The 11,118-nt window shown below is 39.7% G+C and overlaps 1 protein-coding gene and 1 long non-coding RNA gene across 3 annotated transcripts in view; one reads left to right on the top strand and one right to left on the bottom strand.

The window, feature by feature from the left end:
• Positions 1–509: 509 nt before the first annotated feature.
• Positions 510–11,118, bottom strand: part of wt1b (WT1 transcription factor b) — a 26,474-nt gene continuing 15,865 nt past the window's right edge. The window contains exons 5-9 of one of the 2 annotated variants that reach the window (XM_056234295.1): positions 9,369–9,459; positions 7,451–7,595; positions 5,419–5,508; positions 962–1,045; positions 510–837 (exon numbers count right to left, since the gene is read on the bottom strand). In XM_056234295.1, the coding sequence (XP_056090270.1) occupies positions 716–837; positions 962–1,045; positions 5,419–5,508; positions 7,451–7,595; positions 9,369–9,459 (532 nt within the window). In that variant the 3' untranslated portion in view covers positions 510–715. Of the gene's footprint in view, positions 838–952; positions 1,046–5,418; positions 5,509–7,450; positions 7,596–9,368; positions 9,460–11,118 lie in introns of both variants that reach the window. The other variant, XM_056234294.1, reaches the window with a different exon arrangement.
• LOC130070031 (uncharacterized) overlaps positions 9,405–11,118 on the top strand; it is a 19,876-nt gene continuing 18,162 nt past the window's right edge. The window contains exon 1 of the long non-coding RNA XR_008803830.1: positions 9,405–9,521. This is a non-coding gene — a long non-coding RNA (uncharacterized LOC130070031). The remainder of the gene's footprint in view (positions 9,522–11,118) is intronic.

Here is an 11,118-nt window from a genome sequence, read left to right as displayed (position 1 = left end):
ATTATTCTAAATAAGGGAGCATGTTCCCTCGCCACAAGTAGTAATTTGCATTAAACAGGCCCATATAAGGAGGGGACAATCTATTGGTGGATTATTTTCACACAAATGTCAAATTATAATTTTATTCATGCATATATGCATACATTATATATTCATGTATAAAATTATAATTTAACAATTGAGTGAAATTATTCCACCATTAGATTGTTCCCTCCTAATGAAAACACTTGATGTCCTGAGAATTTTGTTAAATGTAGTTTATTATAAAAGGCTTTTTTTTTTTTTAAGAAAGACTGTTTCACTTGACAATTAATATATACAAAGGCATTACAGTGCATATGATTTTTACACTTATTTTCCAAATTAAGAAATGAATTCAAGTGACTATCTTACCCTAAGTATATAAACTAAGTATACCCAGTGGAATCAACTGAATCAAAAAAAAAAAAAAAAAAAAAAAAAAAAAAAATTAAATTCTTATGTACAAACTGAGATGATCCAAAATAATCCAGACAGAGTTCCCATGTCAAATACAATATGGCAAAACTTCCTTTATAAGTGCATATTTGTATGCATTCAGTAACATTTGTTTCTTACAGGGATGCTTTGATAATGTAGTACAGTTGCATTTCATGTCACCGCTGTAGTTGACTGACTGACAGGTCTTCACTACTGAGTGTCTATATACAGTGTGTGTGTGTGTATGTACAGTGTCTCATATAGCAGACTGGAACTTGTTCATGTTTCTCTGATGCATACTGTGATGCCTGACCAGCTCATCTGAGCGAGCGAACTTCTTCTGACAGCTGGGCCAGCGGCACGTGAACGGCTTCTCGCCTGAGAACCACGACAGAGGAAACACAACACACTTCACTGATGTGCTATAATGCAAACAATTCATATGAAACCAATTGATCAAATGGTTCTTGAGAAGTTAAAAAAGCGTACGCACTTGTTTTACCTGTATGAGTCCGAGTGTGGGTTTTAAGGTGGTCTGAGCGTGAAAACTTTCTTTGACATGTCTCACACTGAAAGGGTTTGACGCCTACAGGACCGAAGAGAGCAGGAGACAGACAGAGAGACAGACAGCTGCGGTGGGCTTCAGATACTTCATCAAACTGATGGATTAGTGGGTGGGGCTATCTAATTCTACAGCATTTGATTGGACAAAAGTTTGGATACGCCCCTGAGTACAAGATGAGTCAGCAATATTTTGGAAAGACTGTGACTTTTACGTTCTAATAGTTCAAGCTTTTAATGCTACATGCTAAAAGTATATGTAATGAATGTTTTAGGGGTACATTATACTCTTAAAGGATTAGTTCGCCCAAACAGAGTATAATCTTTCATTAATTACTCTCCCTCCTGTCGTTCCAAACCCGTAAGACTTTCGTTCATATTCGGAACACAAATTATATTTTTGAGAGCTTTCTGTGCCTCCATACACAGCTACACTACTGACACTTTGACGCCTCAAAAAGTTCATCAAGAGATCATAATACTAATTCATATGAATTGAGCGGTTTAGTCCAACATTTTCAGAAGAGACACGATCACTTTATATGATGAACAGATTCAATTTAGGATGAACTTTTATTCTCATATAAACATTCCTCAACGCACACATCAGTTGTGGTAAACAGAAGCTCAAGCATGGTCACTTGTGGGAGAACCAATGAGGTTCGTTCTCGTGTTACGCATCACGTTTGAGCTTCAGCAAGAACCAATGAGGTTCATTCTCGTGTTACGCATCACGTTTGAGCTTCTGCAAGAACCAATGAGGTTCATTCTCGTGTTACGCATCACGTTTGAGCTTCAGCAAGAACCAATGAGGTTCATTCTCGTGTAACGCATCACGTTTGAGCTTCTGCAAGAACCAATGAGGTTCATTCTCGTGTTACGCATCACGTTTGAGCTTCAGCAAGAACCAATGAAGTTCATTCTCGTGTTACGCATCACGTTTGAGCTTCAGCAAGAACCAATGAGGTTCATTCTTCTGTTACGCATCACGTTTGAGCTTCAGCAAGAACCAATGAAGTTCATTCTCGTGTTACGCATCACGTTTGAGCTTCTACAAGAACCAATGAGGTTCATTCTTGTGTTACGCATCACGTTTGAGCTTCTATAAGAACCAATGAGGTTCATTCTTGTGTTACGCATCACGTTTGAGCTTCTGCAAGAACCAATGAGGTTCATTCTCGTGTTACGCATCACGTTTGAGCTTCAGCAAGAACCAATGAGGTTCATTCTCGTGTTACGCAGCACGTTTGAGCTTCTATAAGAACCAATGAGGTTCATTCTTGTGTTACGCATCACGTTTGAGCTTCTGCAAGAACCAATGAGGTTCATTCTCGTGTTACGCATCACGTTTGAGCTTCAGCAAGAACCAATGAGGTTCATTCTCGTGTTACGCATCACGTTTGAGCTTCAGCAAGAACCAATGAGGTTCATTCTCGTGTTACGCATCACGTTTGAGCTTCTATAAGAACCAATGAGGTTCATTCTCGTGTTACGCATCACGTTTGAGCTTCTGCAAGAACCAATGAGGTTCATTCTTGTGTTACGCATCACGTTTGAGCTTCTGCAAGAACCAATGAGGTTCATTCTCGTGTTACGCATCACGTTTGAGCTTCAGCAAGAACCAATGAGGTTCATTCTCGTGTTACGCAGCACGTTTGAGCTTCTATAAGAACCAATGAGGTTCATTCTTGTGTTACGCATCACGTTTGAGCTTCTGCAAGAACCAATGAGGTTCATTCTCGTGTTACGCAGCACGTTTGAGCTTCTATAAGAACCAATGAGGTTCATTCTCGTGTTACGCATCACGTTTGAGCTTCTGCAAGAACCAATGAGGTTCATTCTTGTGTTACGCATCACGTTTGAGCTTCTGCAAGAACCAATGAGGTTCATTCTCGTGTTACGCATCACGTTTGAGCTTCTGCAAGAACCAATGAAGTTCATTCTCGTGTTACGCATCACGTTTGAGCTTCAGCAAGAACCAATGAGGTTCGTTCTCGTGTTACGCATCACGTTTGAGCTTCTGCAAGAACCAATGAGGTTCATTCTCGTGTCACGCATCACGTTTGAGCTTCAGCAAGAACCAATGAGGTTCGTTCTCGTGTTACGCATCACGTTTGAGCTTCTGCAAGAACCAATGAGGTTCATTCTCGTGTTACGCATCACGTTTGAGCTTCTGCAAGAACCAATGAGGTTCATTCTCGTGTTACGCATCACGTTTGAGCTTCAGCAAGAACCAATGAGGTTCGTTCTCGTGTTACGCATCACGTTTGAGCTTCAGCAAGAACCAATGAGGTTCATTCTCGTGTTACGCATCACGTTTGAGCTTCAGCAAGAACCAATGAGGTTCGTTCTCGTGTTACGCATCACGTTTGAGCTTCTGCAAGAACCAATGAGGTTCATTCTCGTGTTACGCATCACGTTTGAGCTTCTGCAAGAACCAATGAGGTTCATTCTCGTGTTACGCATCACGTTTGAGCTTCAGCAAGAACCAATGAGGTTCGTTCTCGTGTTACGCATCACGTTTGAGCTTCTGCAAGAACCAATGAGGTTCATTCTCGTGTTACGCATCACGTTTGAGCTTCTGCAAGAACCAATGAGGTTCATTCTCGTGTTACGCATCACGTTTGAGCTTCAGCAAGAACCAATGAAGTTCATTCTCGTGTTACGCATCACGTTTGAGCTTCTATAAGAACCAATGAGGTTCATTCTCGTGTTACGCATCACGTTTGAGCTTCAGCAAGAACCAATGAGGTTCGTTCTCGTGTTACGCATCAAGTTTGAGCTTCAGCAAGAACCAATGAGGTTCATTCTTGTGTTACGCATCACGTTTGAGCTTCAGCAAGAACCAATGAGGTTCATTCTCGTGTTACGCATCACGTTTGAGCTTCTATAAGAACCAATGAGGTTCATTCTTGTGTTACGCATCACGTTTGAGCTTCTGCAAGAACCAATGAGGTTCATTCTCGTGTTACGCATCACGTTTGAGCTTCTATAAGAACCAATGAGGTTCATTCTTGTGTTACGCATCACGTTTGAGCTTCTGCAAGAACCAATGAGGTTCATTCTCGTGTTACGCATCACGTTTGATCTTCAGCAAGAACCAATGAGGTTCATTCTCGTGTTACGCAGCACGTTTGAGCTTCTATAAGAACCAATGAGGTTCATTCTTGTGTTACGCATCACGTTTGAGCTTCTGCAAGAACCAATGAGGTTCATTCTCGTGTTACGCATCACGTTTGAGCTTCAGCAAGAACCAATGAGGTTCATTCTCGTGTCATGCAGCACGTTTGAGCTTCTATAAGAACCAATGAGGTTCATTCTTGTGTTACGCATCACGTTTGAGCTTCTGCAAGAACCAATGAGGTTCATTCTCGTGTTACGCATCACGTTTGAGCTTCAGCAAGAACCAATGAGGTTCATTCTTGTGTTACGCATCACGTTTGAGCTTCTGCAAGAACCAATGAGGTTCATTCTTGTGTTACGCATCACGTTTGAGCTTCTGCAAGAACCAATGAAGTTCATTCTCGTGTTACGCATCACGTTTGAGCTTCAGCAAGAACCAATGAGGTTCATTCTCGTGTTACGCAGCACGTTTGAGCTTCTATAAGAACCAATGAGGTTCATTCTCGTGTTACGCATCACGTTTGAGCTTCAGCAAGAACCAATGAGGTTCATTCTCGTGTTACGCATCACGTTTGGGCTTCAGCAAGAACCAATGAAGTTCATTCTCACGCAGGTTCGGTTGAGCTTCTGTTTACGTTCGCTGATCATTGATCAATGTTAAAATGTGAATAAAAGCCTAAATTCAATCAGTTAATCATATAAAATTATCGAGTCTCTTTAGAAAATTTGGACTAAACCGCTCGATTCATATGAATTAGTTTTAAGATCTCTTGATGAACTTTTTGAAGCATCAAAGTCTCAGTTATGTAGCTGTCAATGGAGGGACTGAAAGCTCTCAGATTTAATAAAAAATATCTTCATTTGTGTTCTGAAGATGAACGAAAGTCTTATGGGTTTGGAACGACATGAGGGAGAGTAATTAATGACAGAATCTTCATTTTTGGGGTAAAATATCTCTTTAAAAATAAAGGTTCTAACGGGGGTTTCACAGCGATGTCATAGCAAAAAACTTTTTTAGTTTTCCAAAAAGAAAAACTGCTTTCAGTGAGCAGTTCCTAAAAGAACCATTTTATCTTAGTGTGGAGAACATTTAAAAAAAATCTAAAGAACCCTTTGTGGAACAGAAAGAGTCCATTGATGTTAAAGGTTCTTCGAGGAACCAAAGATGCCAGTAAAGAACCTTTATTTGTAAGAGTGAAGAATATAAATGACCTCAAATCTAATGAACTAAAAGCCACAAAACTCCAATATTTATTTATATTAGACGTGACTAACCTGTGTGTCTGCGCTGGTGTCTCTTGAGCTGGTCAGATCTGGAGAACCTGCGGCCACAGCCTGTGTAGTCACACTGGTAGGGCTTCTCACCTGGACATGACAGAGAACAGCATCATTCCACAACTGTTCTTAGTGTGTGTTTAGACTAGAGCAGGGGTCTCAAACTCGCGGCCCGCGGGCCATTTGCGGCCCGCGGGGTGATATTTTGTGGCCCCCTACTTGACATTAAAGTTTAATGTTAGTGCGGCCCGTCGTTGCATGTGCCGCGTAAAAAAAAAAAAAAAAAAAAATGTATCCCTTATGAGCTACCATAGATCGTCTCGTGACAGCTTACGGAGGGTTTGTTGTCAATAGTTGTCATAGACAACCGCGAAGTACAAACATACTGCGCCTGGAAAAAACGAGCGCGTCGCTTCAATTATGAGCGCGCTTGCCGCGCGCCTACATTTGAAATTACGAACTTGAGCGCGCAAAATATGTGAGCGCGATATGTGAACGGCCCCTTGGCGAGCTACCACCAATCAGTAGTGGTACTACTGGTAGCTCGCGAGCGACGTGTTGGAGAGAGACACTGCTCTAAAACAATGTGAGAATAATCACTTTGAGCTTGTAATATGTGTCCAACAGGTTGATAAGAAGGTTTGCTTTGATTTGTGCAGTCAGTAATTTGAGACACTATACAAAGAATTCAATAAGACGGGCAGACATGACTGCAAATATTTGTATTTCAAAAGCAATAATTGTTTTTCTAAGTATAATAAAAGGAAATGTGCCTTCCAAAAAAAACATTCAATATCATTAATGTGTTGTATAAAGAAAATAAAAAGGACATAAGCAAATATAAATATCACAAATATGTGTTATAGACAAAGAAAGTTTGTAAAATGAACTTCAACTGTCAGAAGGACAGCTCATGAAGAACCAATCATGTACAGAAAGGAATGTTCAAATTCAGAGGAACAGTTCAGAAGAAACGTTAATAAATATTGAGAAGATTGGATCAGTTGTGCTCCTTTTTTGGAATACTTGAATACTATTTTTTTGTGGAATACTTGATGCGGCCCAGCCTGACCCAGACTCTACCTCCAGCGGCCCCCAGTTAATTTGAGTTTGAGACCCCTGGACTAGAGGAAACCTGTAGACAACACTGAGGTCTCTACAGCTTCCACGAGGGGGCGCTGTTTCAACTCAGCATTTACTTTGTTGATATTTTCCAAGTGGCACGAATTTATCTATAACACTCTACATCCCGTGAGGTCACAATTATGGCCAATCCAGATGTTTTTGAGAAATTCTAGTGAACTGTGAGGTGTTTTTAATAATGCATTAGTATATGTTGAAATAAGCCCTTAGTTCATGTTAGTTAATAATGTCAAACTTATTGTTAGTGTTAATATCCATGGTGATTTATTGTTTTATCATTTTATATAAAATTTACAGCAATGCACATTTTAAATGCATTCATTTTTAGTAGATGCTTTTATCCAAAGTGAACTAGATCAGTTTATGTGTGAATTAAATTCTTTTTCTACGGTTTTACAAATAATAATAACTGTGTTGCAATGATTAATGTTTACTGTAAAGTGTCTTTTTGGGTTGTTTGACCCCATGTTTATGTCTAGAATTGTTTGTGTGTGCGTGTATGCGTGCGTGCGTGTGTGTGTGTGTGTGTCTGTGTTTTTTTTTCACACAAATCATGGTTGTGATTTCAGAATCACTGTTATCAGACTCACTCTGTCACTTGAATAAAGTGAGAATTCAAACGTCCACCGGCCTGATCGAGTGAATTTATGTTTTTGAGCTATGAAGAAAGACTTTTCACATCTTCTTATTTAAGTTCCTGTCTGCAGTCAATGTCTGCCAAACTCTTATTGGACGTTTGAAAAAATAGATTAACATATGAATTATGACTTTGTTGCATAACGCTGTAAATCTTGTTTAAGAGAAAAAAGCAAAGACCGGTTTGGATTGTTTGTGACCCCAAACTGAAAGTGTAAAAGCGTGCATCTTGTACGGGCCACATGGACCTCACCTGTGTGCTTCCTGCCGTGCATCTGCAGATGGGACAGTTTGAAGTACCTCTTACTACAGCCTGGGTAAGAGCACATGAACGGACGCTTCTCGCTGCTCTCTGATGATTTAATGGAGGGAGTGATGCCTGGTACTCTCCGCACATCCTGAAGAAGACAAAAACAGAGAATAATTGGCAATCAACAAACTCTATTTGCCAATTCGGCTGCACTTTTGAGCCCTTGTTTGTTTGAACTTCTGCGTTTCCAAACCCTGCATAAGTTCTGCATCTCAACAAACCCTTTTATCTTGTGGCCTGTTAAATATCAGTTTATCTTTTAAAGGCCTTAATGGGAACGCTTTAAAGTAAAGTTCTAAACATACATGCACACACACTACTCTCTGGACAATATCAATTTTCTAAAGCACTGATGGATGTTCAGTCACACACTACAGACTGAAGTAGAGTCAGACTGTCCTCTTACTGAGACTGTTTTATGCACCTCCTCTGCTCCGTATGCATATGTATCTAGTTCAGTCGTGAAACTTTAGATGGCGCAGGCTGATGGGTCCTTTACTTGCAATCTGCCAGCAATCACACTATTACCACACGACACAAGCTGTGTAGCCGTTGCGGATTCTCCAGCACGTGAGATTGCTTGCTCAACTTAAAATAGTCTGGTTCAGTGTTCGCTGTAGGCATGTTCCTACATCAGAGTTCCTCTGAAACCCTCCACCTCCCCCAGCTCCACCTGCCTAAATCTGCTACTGGATATATGAGCTTATCTTACATGTGTGTCTGTGAATATAAAGGCAGTTGTAAGACTGTACTTGCTCTGCAGCAGCGTAGCAAAAAATTAATAACATATTCATTAACATGGCAAAACTGAGTTGTCATGATTGAACAGTTTTCAACAGGCCTGACTAATAAAAACACATGCTTTTACTCTTGAGGTGAGGAGTGTGTGCTCTCCGTCCTGGCCTTGGACTCGACGCATGGCAGAGGTGCAGAGGGGGAAGTGTGTGTGTGTGTGTGAGACCTTGAGCTGAACCTGACTGCATCGCCAGCATGAGTGTGTGTTGTTGAGAGGATATTTATCTATTTGAGGCGTTAGACTTTATAAGAACTTTCATTAATAATAATCAACAGTAAACACCCAACTTTATTACATTACACAAAGTGCATATACACCTTTATTCCAAAGTTTGGGATCAGTAAGATTTAAAAAAAAAATAATTATTCAGCAAGGATGCATCAAATTGATCAAAAGTGACAGTAAAAACATTTTTAATTTTACAAAAAGATTTTATTTTAATTAAATGCAGTTCTTCTGAACGTTCTATTCATTAAAGAATCCTGAAAAAAAGTATGTTTTCCACACAAATATGAAGCAGCACAACTGTTTTCACATTGATAATAATAATAAATGTTTCATCATATTAGAGTGATTTCTGAATGATCATGTGACACTGAAGACTGCAGTAATGATGCTGAAAATTCAGCTTTGCCAACATTTTAAAATATATTCCAATAGAAATAGTTCTTTTCATTTGTAATAATATTTCAACATATTATTATTTTCACTGTATTTTTGTTCAAATAAATACAGCTTTGGTAAGCAGAAGAGACAAATTTTGAATGGTAGTGTTAGTGTAAAGTGTTTATAAAACATTATACACTTCTTAATAGTGTGTGTGTGTGTGTGTGTGTGTGTGTGTGTGTGTGTGTGTGTGTGTGTGTGTGTGTGTGTGTGTGTGTGTGTGTGTGTGTGTGTGTGTGTGTGTGTGTGTGTGTGTGTGTGTGTGTTTAATGTTTATTATGAGCAATAAATAATAATTCAGTGCACTTTATGATTATGTAATTCTGAGAATGCCATCTGTGTGTGCATAGTTGAATCTGTATATGTATGAGTTTGTCTCTGTGTTTTGCGGTCACCCACCTGTAATCCTCTGAACACACCATGTGTGTGTATGTGATACTGTGTGCTGCAGCTGTACACCATGGGGTCGGCCTCATAACTGCCACTGTGACTGCACACAAATCCAAAGACAGAGACCAGTTACAGCAGATCAAACAAGACCACTCACATAGAGTACACAAAAAAAAAAAAAAAAAATGGTAATTGTGACTTTTCGTCTCACAGATCAGACTTTATGACTCGCAAATGCGAGTTTATCCCTCACAAAAAAAACAATTTTTTTAAAACTTTTTTCCCAAAATTGTGAGATATACTAAACTCGCAGTTGCAAGAAAAAAGTCAGAATTGTGAGATTTTAAAATATAATTGTGAATTTCTCAATTATTTAATGGAGTTCTGACTTTTTTGTAATTGCAGGTTATATCTCAAAATTTGGACTTTTATACTTTTTAAAACCTCGGAATTGTGAAAAATAAAGTGAGAATTAAATAAAGAGAGAAAAAATGGAATCGCGAGAAATAAAGCAATAATTACAAAACATAAACTCACTATTGCAAGGGGGAAAGTCGGTTTATAAGTTTATATCTCACAAAGAAAAAAGAATTGGGAGATAAAAAGTATATAAAATTACAAGCTTCCATAGCATTGCACATGAACCTAAAACCAAGAAGACTCAGTAAAGAAGATACACGTGAGAGCTCTGCTATATGAATGAGCTTTTCCTCCTTATTAACAAAAGGATGTTGTGATAGCCAGAAATAGCTGCCGTAACTGTCATAAGTGATAGCGAAGGAGGACTGTTAGCGTGGAGGAGGATCTGTAGTGTGGGGAGTAACGGATGAAGAGCTGAAGACCTATAAAGCTTCTTCTTTGTCCGACTCACTTCACATTTCAGACTACATGATCAGCCATTGCTGGTCCAGTCCTCCCACAGCCCATCCATTCATCCGTTCAGCAGATAAACACACTGTTGTCATGGCAATGGGTGTGAGGAAGGTGGAGACCCAAATCTTTTATCTAGACAGCTGGCATAAATATTCTGTCCAGCATCGCAGTCACCTATTCCAGTGGCAGAGTTCATCTGGACATCTAGACCTAGACAAGCACACACACACACACACTCAATCACTCAAAAACAACCCGAAAGAGGGACTTCCCCTCTGCTCTTCAGCCAGTCTGGATGTCTTCATTTTAACATCTCTCCGTCTCTATCTCTCTCTCACACACACACACACACACACACAAACACACTACCCCTCAATGGCCCAGACCCAAGGTCAGACACTCTATCTGGTTGGACTGGTTGACTGAGCAGGATTCATTCCTACCGTCACCACAGCATAATTCATGCTCCTACTTCACACTGATCTCTTGTTTCAAAGTGCAGAGCTACACTAGAGAAGAGTGCAGTCCTTTCTTTAAAACAGACACCATTACAGCAGAGCAGAAGATCACGAGAGTTGAAGAGAGCCGAGGAGGATATCAAAAATGAAGGGTATAAAAAATGTTCTCATGGGATGGGATGGGTAGGAAAGGAAAGGAAAGGAAAGGAAAGGAAAGGAAAGGAAAGGAAAGGAAAGGAAAGGAAAGGAAAGGAAAGAGTTGGAAATGGTCGAAAGGAAAGGAAAGGAAAGAAAAGGAAAAGAAAGGAAAGTAAAGGAAAGAGTTGGAAATGGTCGAAAGGAAAGAAAAGAGTTGGAAATGGTCGAAAGGAAAGGAAAGAGTTGGAAATAGTCGAAAGGAAAGGAAAGGAAAGGAAAGGAAAGGAAAG

The sequence above is a fragment of the Rhinichthys klamathensis genome, unplaced genomic scaffold (assembly GCF_029890125.1).
Source record: "Rhinichthys klamathensis goyatoka isolate OS25496 unplaced genomic scaffold, OSU_Roscu_1.1 h1tg000391l_1, whole genome shotgun sequence".
In the NCBI taxonomy this organism is placed as follows: Eukaryota; Metazoa; Chordata; class Actinopteri; order Cypriniformes; family Leuciscidae; genus Rhinichthys; species Rhinichthys klamathensis.
This window is presented reverse-complemented; position numbering and strand designations above follow the sequence as displayed.